The sequence below is a fragment of the Geotrypetes seraphini genome, chromosome 4 (genome assembly GCF_902459505.1).
Source record: "Geotrypetes seraphini chromosome 4, aGeoSer1.1, whole genome shotgun sequence".
Lineage (NCBI taxonomy): Eukaryota > Metazoa > Chordata > Amphibia > Gymnophiona > Dermophiidae > Geotrypetes > Geotrypetes seraphini.
In genome coordinates, this window is record NC_047087.1 from 69,516,828 (window position 1) to 69,535,340 (window position 18,513).

Consider the following 18,513-nt stretch of genomic DNA (forward strand, 5'->3'; position numbering starts at 1 on the left):
ATTAGAAGCCGGACAAGCTAAGGAGCTGCTGATTCCAGAGGAAGAACAACCTATGGAGTGTGAGGAAAGTCTTACAGAGTGTGCTCCTGATTTTCCTGAAGCCATGCAGGTGGACTGGGCCTCAACCTGCAAACAGTGAGTTAGATTTTACACTTGACTGTTTGGGACTATTTTTGTATTGCAGCCCGGTGATTCTTTTATGTTTTCTTTTTGTTCATGGAGTCAATGAACTAAACCCTGAGAAGGGTCTGTGAACTCAATAAATTGGGACTTAATTTTATTTTGAACTTTATTGTTCCTAACCTGTTTTTGTGGTTCTTTATTGACCAAGAAACCAGCAGGACTTCCAGCATCTTCTGGAAGCACTTGGGCCGCAGGCTATTCTGGGCGCTGACCGGGGCTAATAGTCCAAGCCAGCTCCGGCGGTGTCACAAGGTTTGGGAGAGGTTTTGCCAACACCCAGGGAGGGAATTTTGAAAGCAATTAGCTGTGCTTTTGATTTGCAAAACCTGTGACACTTTCCTTTACCTGGCAGGGATATTTTAGGCTGCCAGAGGCTTTCACTTTGAGCACTGTAGTTTGGAAAACAAGTGCCCTGAACTTTATTTTTGTGTGTGAAACTACCTGCTTGAGAGCAGGCAGGGCTAGCTCTGAGGAGAGCTGAAACCTCAGGTGCAGCTGGGACTAAAATTAATGCACAGAGAAAGTTTGGACTTTATTTTGTGCTGTTTATTTTTCCTATTCCTTTTGGCATTTTTTTCTTTACTGCTGTTTGGGAATTCTGACAATTTTTGCAAGCTGTAAGAATGAACTACTTACCTTCATGAAAGAATGAGTAAAGTTGAATTATTTGCCTATGAACTTTAATTGTGGTGCTTGGAACAGTAGGGATATTTAAGGGCTGAGGAGAACGCCGTGGCCATTCTACTCTAGACACTGAATGAGTCGGATGACACGCTGCACCTCGGTAAGGACACTTTGAAATATGTGGTTTTAAGATGAATTGAGTATTTTAAGGGGAAATTGTTAGGATAAAACACACTCTAATGCTCCTCTTTACTATTTATTTTTTAGGGAGACCCTTGACACAGTGCCTGTATGGTGCGAAACATGTTGGGTTAAACTCCCCGGCGTTGGCTGGATTTAGCTATGCTACTTAAAGCTAAGTACAATTAAGTACACTTAATTCTTACAGCTAAGATGGTTTTATAGGTACACATAAAAAAGATATAAAAAAAGAATTAAAAAACAAGACTAGCAGATTTAAAATGACTATGAGCGGCCAATGATGAAGTGCCACATAAATCTCGCCGCAGTTAAGAGCTAGCACAGCGGTGGAGTTGTGGGGCTGAGGCATACTCATAATTCATTGAAACGATTTGAAAATACTCCATACCGGTTTCTTTATATGATTATAGTGGTTCAGGAAAGAGGCATATCTCTATTAATGTTCACTTGATAACACTGGCCAACACTCATTTTGGTGCCTCAAATGTTAGACCTGTTTCTGGGTATATTTGACCTGCTGATTCCAAAATGGCACCAGTTTTCTCCTATCAGCTCTAGTTTTTGAAATACAGAACATGTGCCACATGCTATTTTTCACTCTGCTCACCCATTTAAAAAATCAGGATATTATAATGTAGTGTTTAAATTGATATGTTTTAAGCATGAAGGAAACATATTAAACATTAAAAGAAAAGTGTACAACATGAAAATCTACTTATTTATGATACAAACTTTCCAATCATTCAACACACAAGAAGCTCCTTTTCTAAGATTTCTGAGAGTGGGATCTGCCAGGACAATCTCACATAAGATTCCAACAGTAATCTGCCATCATGTGTGCATCCCATCTTCCTTGGTATCTGACTTCCATTACTTATATGTGTTGGTGAAATATTTCACTTTTCTCTTTGCTTAAGTCACCAAGGTTCTCTGAAAAGCGGTCTAAGTGACTGTGGAGATTTATGTAGTTATTTTATTTTTAAAATTTCTATACCGTCTAGACTTAGGCGGTTTACAAAATATTACATACATAAATTTAAGCCAAGTCTGTTGAAATGAAAGAGCATGTCCTCTACTAATTGTGTTTTAGTTGTGTGCCTTCTTGTTGCCAAAAAAGCTTTTCACAACAAGAACAAATGAAGACCTGGCATATGATTTGATTTCATTCATTGGCACTATGAAATGTGGGTCACAACACAATGGCTGAAATATACTTACTTATGTGGCAAGACTTGAAGAACTACAACAATCATGATACAAGCCACAGAAGCATAAGAGAATGAGGAACTAATCCTTAAGAATCATATACAGTAGATGTCTCAGACCTCAATAATTTAAGTACATCTAAGTAAAACTGGTCTAGGCTCTAACATATTATGAAAGAAAAGAATTGTTCAATTTATCTGGTCAATACAAACTTGTTTAGCTTCTTTGTGTAAGGGATCAACATTTGAAACAGAACAACCCGGGGTGAAAGATGACATGTTAAAATCAAAATTAATATTTTTTAAATGAATGAATCAGCCAAATTCTAATATGATAGTTGCTTACCAAAGGAACCGAGAGAAATATAATTTCTCATAACAAAAAATAGTTTAAAAGTTTCTTTGGATGTCAAGTGAATCTCAAAATTCAAATCTCTCCTTGCCTTTAAAGTAAGATTTTGGAAGTGTTAGGTAGGGTGTCATTTGCAACAACATGAGAAATGTCAACAACATATCTCATGTTATTGTGTACTGCTAACAAAAATGAACAGAAAAAAAACATTTTATTTTTTCATCTGCTGATAATTATAGTAGTTCACACTCTTTGTAAATAGCATGCACTGTTTACAAAGAGGGCATAGAAATATACAGCATTTGCAAATGGTTCAGTCTTAATAACATTGCCCCCATAAGAACAAAATGGCCAGAAAAACCCAAATAAAATGAAAATTCCCAAAAATGCAACAGGAAATGAAATAAAATACAAAATTTTAAACTGCCCACTCATTGGTATCGTGGGAGATTCCTGATATGTATTTTGAGTAAATGAATCAATTAAGGAATGTCATTTTCATTCTTGTTGTCATAATTTTTCCTTTTTATGCCACTAATTTGTATACCAAGGTGTAGCATGTTCTCAAATCTGGAAGCACTATTTTTTAAGTGCAATTTTGTCCAATGGAAGGTTCAGAGAAGTATATCAAAAATCTAGTGCAGCATTTGATAGTCATTCTTCCTGTAGCTATTCCAAATTATAATGTTTATAAAATAATTTACCCTGTTGTTGAGATAAGGAATTTTTTTTACTTCAAAAAAGAAAGATGGACTAACAAACTTTTGAGGTGGTGATCAGCCATGTAACAGGGACCCAAGTAGTCTTCAACTCAAGTTGATCATTTAGAACCAGATTCTCAAAACGGTGCCGTTCATGGTGGCTGCCTTAAAAAGTGATGCCAATTATGTGTCAATCATGCAACAGCACCATTTTAAGAACTGCGGCCATGGCAAAGATAGGTTCCAGAAAGGTAGGCTGGGGTTTTAAAGACCTACATTTTTGATGCCTACCTTTGATGTGAATTGCGACTATGGAAGTGTCTAAGGGAATCTAAGGTCACTTCTGGCATTAACCATGCCTTCTGTGACCTTGGGCGTCCTTAGGTACCTCCATAGTCAGAAGAATGGTGCTATTAGTCGAGGTGCCTCTATTTTTATTTAAAAGAGAAAATAATTGATTTTAAATGATATGGTCTATTACTGCTCTGATTAAAATCAATTAAGACAGTTAAGTTAGGTGACTGTACAGCACATAAGAACATAAGAAGTTGCCTCCGCTGAGGCAGACCAGAGGTCCATCTCGCCCAGCGGTCCGCTCCCGCGGCGGCCCATCAGGCCCATTGCCTGAGCAATGGTCCCAGACTATCCCTATAACCTACCGCTACTCTTATCTGTACCCTTCAATTCCCTTATCCTCCAGGAACCTATCCAAACCTTCTTTGAAGCCTTGTAACGTGCTCCGGCCTATCACAGCCTCCGGGAGCGCGTTCCATGTGTCCACCACCCTCTGGGTGAAAAAGAACTTTCTGGCATTTGTTTTAAATCTGTCTCCTTTTAATTTTTCCGAGTACCCCTTTGTACTTGTGGTTCCCCGTAATCTGAAAAATCTGTCCCTGTCTACTTTTTCTATACCCTTCAGGATCTTGAAGGTTTCTATCATGTCTCCTCTAAGTCTCCGCTTTTCCAGGGAGAACAGCCCCAGCTTTTTCAGTCTGTCAGTATATGAGAGGTTTTCCATACCTCTTATCAGTTTAGTTGCTCTTCTCTGGACTCCCTCAAGTACCGCCATGTCCTTTTTGAGGTATGGCGACCAATATTGGACACAGTACTCCAGATGCGGTCGCACCATTGCACGATACAGTGGCAGGATGACCTCCTTTGTCCTGGTCGTGATACCCTTCTTAATGATACCCAACATTTTGTTTGCTTTTCTTGAGGCTGTGGCGCACTGTGCCGACGCCTTTAAAGACGTGTCCACCATCACTCCCAGGTCTCTTTCAAGGTTACTTACCCCTAGCAGTGATCCTCCCATTTTGTAGCTGAACATCGGGTTCTTTTTCCCTACATGCATGACCTTGCATTTCCCTACATTAAAGTTCATTTGCCATTTTTTGGCCCATTCTTCTAGCGTCGTTAGGTCCCTTTGCAGATCTTCGCAGTCTTCCATGGTTTCAACCCTGCGGTAGAGTTTGGTGTCATCCGCAAATTTAATAACTTCGCAATTTGTTCCCGCCTCCAGGTCATTAATAAATATATTGAACAGGAGCGGTCCCAGCACCGACCCCTGCGGAACTCCGCTCGTGACCCCATGCCAGTCTGAGTAATGGCCCTTCACTCCAACCCTCTGTTTCCTGTCTGCCAGCCAGTTTTTGATCCATCGGTGGACCTCCCCTTGCACCCCGTGTCTCCACAGTTTTTTAAGCAATCTTTCATGCGGTACCTTGTCAAAGGCTTTTTGAAAGTCAAGGTAAATGATGTCAATGGATTCCCCCCTATCCACCTGTCTATTTACTCCCTCAAAGAAGTACAATAAGTTTGTGAGGCATGACCTACCCTTGCAGAAGCCGTGCTGGCTCGACTTTAGCTGTCCATTGTTTTCTATGTGTTCACAGATACTGTCCTTAATCAGTGCTTCCATCATTTTTCCCGGGACCGAGGTCAAGCTCACCGGCCTGTAGTTCCCTGGGTCCCCCCTTGAACCCTTCTTGAAGATGGGTGTGACATTTGCAATTTTCCAATCCTCCGGGATCTCTCCAGTCTTTAAGGATAGGTTACATATTTGGCGAAGTGGCTCTGCTATTACGTTCCTTAGTTCCTTGAGTACCCTTGGGTGAATGCCGTCCGGACCTGGCGATTTGTCGCTCTTTAGTCTGTCTATCTGCCTGAGGACATCCTCTTGGCTTACCTCTAGTTGGACCAGCTTTTCATCCCGATCCCCATTTACGATGTCCTCCGGTTCCGGAATATTGGATGTATCCTCCCTCGTGAAGACTGACGTGAAGAACTTATTTAACCTGTCTGCTATCTCTTTTTCCTCTTTTACCACTCCTTTTTTGTCTCCATCATCCAATGGCCCCACTTCTTCCCTTGCCGGTTGCTTCCCCTTCACATATCTGAAGAACGATTTGAAGTTTGTTGCTTCCCCCGCCAGTCTCTCCTCATATTCCCTTTTAGCTTTTTTAACCACACGGTGACACTTCCTTTGGTGTTCTTTGTGTTCCATTTGGTTGTCCTTTGTTTGGTCCTTTTTCCATTTTTTGAACAATGTTTTCTTGTCACTTATCGCCTTTTTCACTGCAGTTGTTATCCACGCTGGGTTTTTTGTTCGGTTTTTTTTTGCACCCCTTCCTGAATCTGGGGATGTACAGGTTCTGTGCCTCTTGCACCGTGCCCTTGAGTAGGGACCAGGCTTTTTCTACAGACTCCATCTTCCTTTCGCTACCATTGAGTTTCTTTCCCACCAGTTTCCTCATGCCATCATAATTCCCTTTTTTGAAGTTGAGTGCTGTCGCTGTGGATCTTTTCACCTTTGTTGGTCCAATTTCCAGCTTGCACTGGATCATGTTGTGATCTCTGTTTCCTAGGGGTTCTAGCACCGCCACCTCCTTTGCAGGTCCCCCTAGCCCATTGAGGATTAGGTCGAGAGTTGCATCCCCCCGTGTTGGTTCCGTGACCAGCTGTTCCATGAAACAGTCCCTCGTGGTTTCCAGGAATTTGGTCTCCCTTGTGCAGTTTGAGTGTCCAATACTCCAGTCTATCCCAGGGTAGTTGAAGTCTCCCATCACCATCACGCTTCCGCTTTTGCATATCTGCCTCAGCTCAGCCTCCAGGTCCTGGTCGAGTGCTTCCGTTTGTCCAGGTGGGCGATAGTACAGGCCCAATTTTATGTCTGCTCCAGCTCCTCCAGGTAGCTTTATCCATAGTGATTCCAAGTCGTCCGCCCTTACTGTTGTTTCTATCCTGGTTGAAGGTATGGAGTCCTTTATATAAAGCGCTATTCCTCCACCCTTCTTGTGTGTCCTGTCCCTCCTGTAGAGTTTGTACCCTGGTATGGCCACATCCCATTTGTTGTCGTCAGTCCACCACGTTTCTGTGATTCCTATTATGTCCAGGTCCTTTGTATTGGCTATGACTTCTAGTTCTCCCATTTTGGCTCTTAGGCTCCTAGCATTAGTGTATAGGCAATTTAAGTCCTGGTTGTTTGCCTTTTCCGCTGGTTTTCCTCGTGGTTTGGCGCCCCTGCCAACCTCCTCATGGGTTGTCAGCCCCGGAGCTTTGTTGTGTTCATCCCCATCCTGCGGTGTGTCTATGTTGTCCTCAGCCTGCTCCCCCATGTTTGGATGACCCTCTGGCTCCTGTTGCTCTCTCTTAATTCTGCTTGCTAGGTTCGCTTGTGCATTGGCTCCCTGCATTGCATCCATGTATCCTTTTCCCAAAAGTTCCCTCTCAGTCCCGAGCCCTCTTTTACAAATTTCTGGTTCAGTATCCTTGTTTGATACTTTGGTCCGATGTGTCGAGGTCAGGTCGACTGTCGGCTTTCCCCTTCTCCTCAGTTTAAAGCCAAGTCTATGCTGCTCTGGACGTTGCGTGCCAGCAACCTCATCCCAGCCGTGCTCAGGTGCAGTCCGTCCCTCCTGTAGAGCTTGTTCTTCCCCCAGAAAGTTGTCCAGTTCCGTACAAATTGGAAACCCTCCTCTTCGCACCATCTCCTCAGCCAACCGTTTACTGCTTGCAGCTCGGTCTGTCTCTTAGCATCTGCCCTCGGTACTGGCAGGATCTCCGAGAAGGCTATCCTCCTTGTCCTCAGCTTCAGTTTCCTCCCCAGGATCCTGAACTGCTCAGTTAGTGTAGTCCTGTTGTAGCTCCTCCTGCTGATGTCGTTGGTTCCAACGTGGATTATCACCGCTGTCTCCTCTGTTTCAGCTCCGTCCAGGATTCTCTCTATTCTGTCAATGACGTCCTTCGTTCTCGCCCCCGGGAGACATGTCACTAGTCGGTCCTCTCTCCCTCCTGCTATGTGACTGTCCACTTCTCTCAGGATTGAGTCTCCCACTACAATTGCAGACTTCCCCTTCCTTGGTTGTCTCTCTGGTCTCAGGTCCGTGTCGCGATCCGTTAGAATTTCCTCTGGGTTCGGTTGGGTCACTATCTCCTCTGTCTGTCCAGCTCCTCCGCAAGGTCCTACTCTCATGGCGTCTGGTGGATTCTGTCCAATTGTTGGTTCCATTCCGATGTGCTGTTTGTCCTGAGCCGCCACCATCCTGCAGGCCTCCTCGATGAATTTCTCGAGCTCTCTTACTTGCTCCGTGACGTGACTCTCTCCGGTGGTATCCTCCGTTGTCCAGCATGGTTCCTCTAAGGTGCACATATTGCTACCTAATTTAGTGCGCCATTTGTAGAATCTGGGCCTCAGTTTTAAATGCAAAACACTGAGGGCTCCTTTTACAAAGCTGCAATAGCGTTTTTAGCGCATGCAGAATTTTAGCACGCGCTAAACCCACGCTACGCGGCTAGAACTAACACCAGCTCAGTGCTGGCATTAGCGTCTAGCGTGCACTAAAACCGCTAGCGCAGCTTTGTAAAAGGAGCCTTGAATATCAAATATTCCCAGCAACACGACTGGGTTCAGTTATTTGAACAAATCCTGAAAAACTAAAGTTAGTGCCTGAGATACTGGTAGATATATTAAAATCCCCAAATATGAACAAGCACTGACTACAGCTAGAAGCAAAAGAGAAAATATCAACTACTGGAGAAGAATTAAAAGCAAAAGTACCAGGCAGATAAATAACCAAAATATAAATCAAGGAAGGTCATTTCACATGGTGAAGATGTTATCTCAATATCAACAAAATAGAAATGTTCCTATTGTGTCTAGTGATGAAACAATGAGATTGTAATAGATGGAATTTTAAGAAACCCCCCCAGTTTAATCTAGGGGCTTGATAAAATTAGCTAAGCCTGACACCTCTTATGGGGGAGGGGGCTGGGAATGGGTCAATTTCAGTATGGTGGCAGGCAAGGGGGGATAGGAAGTAGGAATGAGGGGTGAGAGGAGGTAGGAATGGATAAGGGGGGTAAGATAGGCAATGATTGGTAGCCCTGATCTGTTGGTTGTGAGAAGTGGTATGGAAGTGAAAGGTGAAAGTTGATTGGTTAGAGGTAGGGCTGCAATGGGGTGTGTGGTGAAGGCTTCTGTATAGATTTTGGTGGGCTTTGTGTCATTTGGTTGTGGGTAGGGAGTGGGGAGGTTGCTGGGTGGTGGTGTCAATTGATGAAAGCCCCTCCCTCCCAGTCCACTTTGTATTGTTTTGTGGGTCTAAGGCAGGGATCTCAAAGTCCCTCCTTGAGGGCCGCAATCCAGTCGGGTTTTCAGGATTTCCCCAATGAATATGCATTGAAAGCAGTGCATGCACATAGATCTCATGCATATTCATTGGGGAAATTCTGAAAAACCGACTGGATTGCAGCCCTCAAAGAGGGACTTTGAGACCCCTGGTCTAAGGTAATATAGGTAGTGATTTTGGGGGAGTGGGATGGAAGTGTTCTGGGTGAGGGCGGGCAGTTGGTTGCAGCTGTGTGTTGGGGTGGGGAGGTAGAGCAGAAAATTGGGGAGTTGGGGCCTAGATGTGAATGGACATGAACAAATTTGCAGATTAATGGAGATTGAAGGGGGTTGCTTGAGGGTAGCACCACTACAAGTGGAGGTGCAACCTGATGACACCATAGGTCATATTATAATAAGGGAGTTGCAAATGTGATGCAACATTTGTGAGCTAGTTTTGATACCAAATAGCTACAAGGGGGTTGGAACAGCCACAATGAGGGTTAAACAATGTTCAAATTAAATTGACTTGTGAGTTCTATATTATTTGTTAGTGATGGATTACAAATAATGCTGCAGCCAAATTATTATTCCACAGGTATAGGTTATGTAAAATTATTTCTTTTAGGCTTGACTTTGAATGTTGATTGAAAAGAGGTGACAAGGTGTGAATGCTAATGTTATGAATGGTTTTTATTCAGGTTTCTTCTTAAGCTGTCATCACTTAAGTAATTCATACACACTCACATACATAATATGTTTCAGATGTTTGTGTGATGGAAATCAGATATCTAATGGTACAGGCAATGTTCAAAATAATGCTTTATATTTTTTAAAGATTTATTATTGCACTTAAAAGTTTTCATTTAAAACACTGATATAACAGTTAAAATAAATAAATGTCAGATAAAAACACAGCTGTGTATTAAAAAGGTGTTTGCATAAAGTGCATCAGTTGTGAAATATGCACAGATTGGAATAAAGTTCTCAATCCATCATACCAATTTCTTAAAAATGTTCTCTTCAACTTTTCCAGCAGTTAATAAGGAACTTTCTTTTAATTCACAACACCTTCTTCAGTTAACAGAAACTTTAAACCCAGATGATCATTAAATAAGTGCTATAGTTTGTCAATCTTTTATTTCTAAATGCATTTTTCCTTACTTTAGGTTTCTCCATAAGTATTGATTTTTATTTTTTCTGTTTTTCAAGTTTCCCGCTAATCAAATCCTGGGCTTTGAACCTTACTGTCATTCATGTAAGTGTCTCCCCTTCCCCTGCATGATCTAAGTCACAACGTCCAAATTCCGTCAGATCCTGGACTGTATAACTTTCAGTTATACATGCTGTACGACTAAGTCTAAGCCGGCCCATGTCATGCCCAACTCGTGCCCTCGACACTCCTCCTGAAATGCCCCATTTAGCTTTGGTCATTCAGTGGCACTATGAAGGCCTAGGTTGTTAAGAAATATGTCCAAAACCTATTTTTAGTATCGGCACTTGGACGTATTTGAGAAATGTTCGTTCAAGTGCCGACTTAGGCCGGTTTTTGGACGTTTTTCTCTTTCGATTATGAGCCCCTTAGCTCATAGAAAATTTCAAAATTCACCACTAACATCCACTAAGGCAATTATTGTCTCTCTCACTCAGCCATTTTCAGTCACTTTCTCAGATTCTCAAATACCTATTTTAAATTTATTTGCAGAGACAAGTTCTCCTCAAGTTCTTCAGCTGTGCTTCATCCATTATCCAAATCATTGTCAAGGCAACCGGGACTCATATGATGTCACTAGTCTTGCACTTATGCACATGAATAGCTTCAGAACTCCTCATAGGAACATAAGAATAGCCTTACTGGGTCAGAACAATGGTCCATCAAGCCCAGTAGCCCATTTTCACAGTGGCCAATCCAGGTCACTAGTATCTGGCCAAAACCCAAGGTATAGCAATATTCCATGCTACCAATACAGGGCAAGCAGTGGCTTCCTCTGTGCCTTTCTCAATAACAGACTATGGACTTTTCCTCAAGGAACTTGTCCAAACCTTTCTTAAAACCAGCTATGCTATCCGCTCTTACCACATCCTCTGGCAACATGTTCCAGAGCTTAACTATTGTCTGAGCAAAAAATAATTTCCCCCAATTGTCTTTAAAAGTATTTCCCTGTAACTTCCTCATGCACTTTAGAATCCCAGCTGTCAGTACCCCACCATCAGCCACCAATGACTTTCTTCAGCACATCTCTATTTCTTCAGCCCATGAACTGACTGCCCAGGCAATGACACAGTGACAAAATTCATCATTGTTCCCATCCCCGCGGATAACTGTGGGGAACCATCTCCATGTTATTCTTCAAGGAGAGAGAGAAGAATCAGAGTATGAACGGACACAACCACTGACCCTCAAGCCTTGCATTGAAGAATGCTGATGTAGAAGGACTGAGGTTGAAATAGACACTAAAGGATGACATGGGATGGTTTCCCCATGAGCATCCGCAGGGATGGGTACGGGGATGAATTTTGTCACCATGTCATTCTCTTTTACTAAGGTGCGCTATGCTTTTTAGCAAATGATAAATATTAGTGCGTACTAATCATGCACTAAATGCTAAAGTGTGCATGTTATCCTATGGACGCATTATTGGTTAGTGCACACGTTGATTTAGTGCATGCTAAATGTGTGCTAAAACGCTTAGCGCACCTTAGTAAAAGAGGGCCTATGTTTCCTGCAGCCTCAGGACTACAATGAGGCTGCCAAAGCGCCTCATCCCTGTGAAGCCATCTTTCAATAAAATTTTAAAACCTTTTACACTATACAAAAAAATCTGTTTAGTATTATGTACTGCTTATATTATAGCCACATTAACAACATCATTGATGAAAGGTACCAATGTTATATCAATTATTGACCAAACAATAAATTTCAGTTTTAAGTGTTAGTTTCAAGTGTTCTTAATTCTCACCATTAACAATGACAGTGATATCTCGAAAGTCAATTTCTCCTCTTGCTTCCACTCTTCCTTCACATCTGTAGATGCCTTGATCAGTCTTAGTGATGTTAAGAATTTGCAGATTATTGTTTGCTAACATGGCAAGTCGACCTGGAAAAAAAAGCAGTGGATAAAGAAAGATCGGTAACCGATGACAGAAAACAGAGTTTGCTGCGCTGATTTAAATCAATTCAGAGTTCTATACTTGTCTGACACTATCAAACTTTTCATCAACAAAACACTGCAATTTGAAAGTAAAATGTAATCTTGGGAGTTCAATTTGTCTGCCCCAAAATATATTGCTGCTGTAAATCTTGTACTGAAGAGCAATCATTTTATTTCTCTGTACAATCTAAGTTTTTCTATATGGGTTTTGCCTTTGTTTTGGCAGTAAAATTATAATAATGCTAGATAGCATGTTATATCTCAAAGTCACAAACATGCCCTGTCAGCAAAGAACTGCCTTCATGATGTGTATGAAGCATTTAATTGAAACCCCCACCACACTCATCCCTCCTTCTACCTTAAAATCCTTAAGACATACAAATATGGTGAAAAATAGGAAAATAGAGAAATATGAAAAAGGGCAGATTAAACAAAAATAGACTTTTATCCAAATCCATGCCTAGATGTTCTTTTTATGACATTCTTAGTTTAAGATAGTCCCTCCTTGGCCTTTTGGATGACCTGTTTAAAAGGGGGGGAATGAGAACTAACTTCTTGCAAAGATGTTGTAAGCATTGTCACAGCAGGACAATGAAGCCAGTACTTTCATTATCCTGCGAATGCAGCAGTGATTGTATATTGTTACCTCATATAAAAATCTGCAGTCCTGAAACAGTTCTTCGTGGTTTAATGAATTCAAATATTGTCAAGAAGGATTTTAGCTCACACTATAATGCCTTTTATTCAAAAGACTTATGCCAAACAGAAATACTGAAATTGACATCTTAACAATTGTGTTCTATTGGTATTCCAGGGTATTCACATGAAGGAAACATAGAAACATAGAAACATAGAAAGATGACGGCAGAAAAGGGCCATAGCCCATCAAGTCTGCCCACTCCACTGACCCACCCCAATAGTCTAGATGCTAGTGACTCGACCTACGTAGGGATCCCACGTAAGTGTCCCATTTTCTCTTAAAGTCGAGCACGCCGGTGGCCTCGACCACCTGCACCGGAAGCTCATTCCAGTGGTCCACCACCCTTTCCGTGAAAAAATACTTCCTGGTGTCACTACTAAATTTCCCCCCTCTAAGTTTAAGCGGATGCCCTCTTGTGGTCGAGGGTCCTTTGGGGAAGAGAATGTCATCTTCCACCTCGACACGTCCCGTGATGAACTTAAATGTCTCAATAAATACCCTAAGGTCAGGCACCAGGATGATGCATGGTAACTGCAAATTCTAAATCTGAAATTGGCACACAATTGCTTTTATAGAATGCTAGTGTAAGTTCACATTTTACACGATATGAGCACCAAAGGCCATCCCGTTCATAAATCTAGACAGTTAGGCTTACAGGGTTGGATGCTTACACCTAGATCATGCCTGCCAGCGCTTAAGTATTTTAATTAGTTTTAAGTGGTATGATAATTGGCCAAACCACTAAGAATCAATTAAAAATGGATTAAAAAAAAAAATAAGGCACCATTAGTCGCCGTCTGGGACCAGCGCCTGAGTCCATGGTACCCCTTCCCTTTGTTGTGTCCCTTTCCTATAGCATATTATAAACCTTTCCCTCTCTCGTAATCCCAACTGTGTCTAGTATGTTTTCCTCGTTTTTTATTGTTTTGTTTTTTTTCCTTTTCCATTGGTTTTATAATTGTAGACCACTTTGGTTTAACTTTCTTGTTAATTAATTGTGGTATATCAAATAAATATAACTGTAACTGTAACTATTGATGCCTAGCGATGTCAAAGCCTGGAATTGGGCTTGTTTAGGGGTGGTGCCAGACTTTGGTGTCACTTGGTGCTGCTGGCTGCAATTCTAGAAGGACCACAGATGCCAGAAATGTAGGCCTATTAAACCCTGGCCTACATTTCTGGCACCTAGGGACCTTGCTAGTCATAATTTTGTAAGCGCCACCTGTCTGTGATTGACATGCTTAATACTCCTTCTATTGATTTATTCACATTTTCTTTTGGAGTATTTAACTGTATTTAAATTACTTAATAGCTGGTGGGCATATCATAATTAAAATATCAGATCTTAGAACCTCTTATAAGAACATAAGAATTGCCGCTGCTGGGTCAGACCAGCGGTCCATCATGCCCAGCAGTGCACTCACGCGGTGGCCCTCTGGTCAAAGACCATAGAAACATAGAAACATAGAAGATGACGGCAGAAAAGGGCTACAGCCCATCAAGTCTGCCCACTCTGCTTACCCACCCCCTGTCTATGCCCTAATGACCCAATTTCCTTATCTTGACCCTCGTAGGGATCCCACATGGGTATCCCATTTATTCTTAAAGTCTGGCACGCTGTCTGCCTCGATCACCTGCACTGGAAGCTTGTTCCAATGATCAACCACTCTCTCTGTGAAGAAATACTTTCTGGTGTCGCCATGAAATTTTCCGCCCCTGAGTTTGAGCGGGTGCCCTCTTGTGGCCGAGGGTCCCTTGAGAAAGAAAATATCATCTTCCACTTCGACACGTCCCGTGAGGTACTTAAATGTTTCGATCATGTCTCCCCTCTTCCTACGTTCCTCAAGAGTGTAGAGCTGCAATTTGTTCAGTCTCTCTTCGTACGAGAGACCCTTGAGCCCCGAGATCATCCTGGTGGCCGTCCGTTGAACCGATTCAATTCTGCGCACATCTTTACTGTAATGTGGCCTCCAGAATTGCACACAGTACTCCAGATGCGATCTCACCATGGCCCTGTACAACGGCATTATGACTTCAGGCTTTCGGCTGACGAAACTTCTATTGATACAACCCAATATCTGCCTTGCCTTAGATGAAGCCTTCTCCACTTGATTGGCAGTTTTCATGTCTGCACTGATGATTACTCCTAAATCTCGTTCTGCTGAAGTCCTAGTTAAAGTTTCTCCGTTCAAGAAGTACGTCCTGCATGGATTTCCGCTTCCGAGGTGCATGACCTTACATTTCTTAGCATTGAAGCCTAGCTGCCAGGTTGAGGACCAACTTTCCAATGTAAGCAGGTCCTGCGCCATATAATTCTGTAAACTGCATTCACTTACTATATTACATAGTTTGGCGTCATCGGCGAATAGTGTTATTTTACCTTGAAGCCCTTGAGTCAGATCCCCTATGAATATGTTGAAAAGGAGTGGACCCAGGACCGAGCCCTGCGGCACTCCACTGGTCACCTCCGATGTTTTAGAGAGGGTACCATTAACCACCACCCTCTGAAGTCTGCCACTCAGCCAATCATTGACCCATTCAGTTAGTGTCTCTCCTAACCCCATCGATTCCATCTTGCTTAGCAGCCTGCGGTGTGGGACACTGTCAAAAGCTTTCCTGAAGTCCAGGTACACGACGTCCAAAGACTCTCCCAAGTCCAACTTTCTTGTTACCCAGTCAAAGAAGCTGATGAGATTGGATTGGCAGGACCTACCCTTGGTGAATCCATGCTGACTGGGATCCCGAAGATTCCCTTCATTCAAGATCGTGTCCAATTTGCTTTTAATTAGTGTTTCCATGAGTTTGCACACTATTGATGTGAGACTCACCGGTCTATAATTCGCAGCCTCTGCCCTGCAACCCTTTTTATGCAGAGGAACGACATTAGCTAATTTCCAGTCCAGGGGAACTTTCCACTTACTTAGGGAGAGATTGAATAGCTCAGCCAACGGTTTCGCCAGGACATCGCTCAATTCTCTGAGCATTCATGGGTGCAAATTGTCTGGTCCCATGGCTTTGTTTACCTTGAGTCTTGCCACTTCACCTGGTGTGAACTCAAAATTCTGAAACTGGTCTTCTGTGCTTTGTGTTGCCTTCAACTGGGGACCGTGTCCCGGTGCCTCACAGGTGAAGACTGAGCAGAAGTATTCATTCAGTAGTTCAGCTTTATCGGAATCTGCTTCCACGTAACTTCCGTCCGGTCTTCTAAGGCATACTATCCCGCCTGTGTTCCTTTTTCTGTCACTAATATACCTGAAGAAGGATTTGTCCCCCTTTTTAATGTTTTTTGCCAGAATTTCTTCCACTCGAAGTTTTGCCTCCCTAACTGCCATTTTGACCGCTGTAGACCAGCGCCCTAACTGAGACTAGCCCTATCAGCATACGTCTTTGTTCATCAGGAACTTGTCTAAGTTTGTCTTGAATCCCTGGAGGGTGTTTTCCCCTATGACAGACTCCGGAAGAACTTCCTTACGTTTGTATGGAATTTATCCCCTTTCAACTTTAGAGAGTACCCTCTCGTTCTCCCTATGAACTATATACCATTCCAGGTCCACATTCTGTATTTATATTTCATAATCATCTATGCCCATCATCTCCTACCACCCTCACACTTTTTTATTTTATTTTACTTTGGTGCCTAAATCCTTAATTTTTATCAAAAAAGTAGCCAGTTCTGTGACCAAAAAAGTCTTATACCATAAACAGCATGACTAGAGAGATCTTTTACCATGAAAGGCAACACTTATCTTGGTGGATCTTGCCATGAGTTATAATGAAATACACATGAAAAGGTTTCTATAAAGGATTATTGTGATCATCTGAGAAACCACATTTTTTCTGTAAAAGTTTCAGACATGGGTTGGATGTTTCATTGAGGCTTGACTTTTCTAACCAATCAAAACTCAAACAAATGATAATTTTTGCTTATGATCATGAAGGCATCATCATCACAGACAAAGGCCATCTTTTACTAAGGTGTGCTAACCGATGATGATGATACCTTCAAGATCATAAGCAAAAATCATCATTTGTTTGACTTCGATTAAGCTCGTCAAATTTTTTTTAGTCATGGGGAAGATGGAGCTCTCCACTCGTTGGACTGCGATTTCAGCTCCAGCTCAAAGTCTCTGACCCACGTTTCATCAATAGCAACAATGCAATTCAAGAATGCCTGACATTCAACATCGAATCTTTGTTTCAGCATGGTTGCATTGTTCAGGTGTCTCTGCTGCTGTTCAGCAGTCAAGAAGTGGGGGACCAATTGTGCAAAAATTTTTCTCTTTTTTAAATCATATGTCAGAATTCGGTATACTGATGTCGGTGGGATCCCTGTGATTTCAGAAAGTTCCTCACATGTTGCATAACGATCTTGTTCAAGAGCTTCAGCTATGAGTTTCACACATCGTTCATCGGTTGCTGATTTCGGCCTTCCTGGTCTTACATCATCATCTATGCTTACATGACCACTCTGAAAACAATTTGCCCACCAAGAAACTGTACTACGGTCCACTGTTAACTCACCACAAACTTCACGTAATGCACAGTGGATTTTGTCAGGTTTTTGCCATGTAGAGTTTCAATCTTAATGTACAATCTCTGATTGTCAACAGACAGAGTACCTGAGACACCTGCAACCTCCATTTCCCACACTTGTCACAACCACCCTATGTATACTACAGAGCTCCTAAGCACACGTCCTGCTGCTTCAAGCACTGAAGTGAAAGTGAAACAAGGCTTACTGCAATTGCATCATCCATTCCCCAGTGTTGCCAACCTGTGCATTATTTATGATATAACCCTTGTAATTTCCACTGATATTCATACAGATGTTTAGCCAGATCAAACTCCCAAGTTCCGTATCTTAGGCATCTATTGGCACCTAACACTAAAGTAGGCATGTTTAGGGATGAAAAAAGACATAGGCACCGCTAGGCACAATTTTCTAAAGGACTTAGTTGCCTATAATTGCCTTTAAAACCCTGGCCTACTTTACAAGCGCCTAAATTTTAAGTTAGGTGCCACTCAGTGTGATTCTGTAATGGGTGCCTATTTGTGATTGACATGTAATAGGCACTTAACTTTAGGTACCTTTTTAGGCACCTAATTATAGAATCTGGCCCTAAGGCCTAGATTCTATAAAGGGTGCCTACCTATTTAGACATGTCTAGACTGGCTGAGTGCATAACTTACAGAATACAGAAAGTAATGCTCATTCCTGCTGCATTTTGGTGTTCACACTTAAACCAGCTCTATGGCTGCATAGGTGTGAAATCCTAAATATTAGGCACATATACTGTATACTAGGAACCTAGTTGCACACTCTTCTTTATAGAATAGGTTCCAACTATACACCTTCCAGGTACCTACTTGGAAGCCCCCTTTATGCAAAATTGTATATTATAATGAGATTCAGTGCATAGACTTCTTTATGCAAGAAAACCACTTAATATGTTTTAAAGGACATATAAGAAACTTTCAAGTACACTACTGTTATAAAAGCTGAAAATAATTTCACAGAGGAAACTGCTAGATTGAAACCTCAATCACATATTCCAAGACTTTTTGTAAAGGTAAAAAAAAAATCATGTGAATTGCTTTTCATTATACAAAGTACTGTGTTTTATGTAAATTTTATTTCTAACAAAGAAAGAATTATAAATGAAATATTTAAGCATTCAATTTAAACTTATCAACTTTTTTTTCAAGACATCAAAATCCTTGCCAATGTCGTAGACATTTGAATTTAAACAGCTACAGTATATTTTTGAATGGTATGACCTGCATATTCAA

The 18,513-nt window shown here is 41.8% G+C and overlaps 1 protein-coding gene across 4 annotated transcripts in view; it reads right to left on the bottom strand.

The window, feature by feature from the left end:
* The window catches only part of NCAM2 (neural cell adhesion molecule 2), a 600,622-nt gene that overhangs the window by 306,203 nt on the left and 275,906 nt on the right, over positions 1-18,513 (bottom strand). For all 4 annotated transcript variants that reach the window (XM_033943261.1, XM_033943263.1, XM_033943259.1 and 1 more), the window contains one exon: positions 11,832-11,969. In XM_033943261.1, the coding sequence (XP_033799152.1) occupies positions 11,832-11,969 (138 nt within the window). The remainder of the gene's footprint in view (positions 1-11,831; positions 11,970-18,513) is intronic.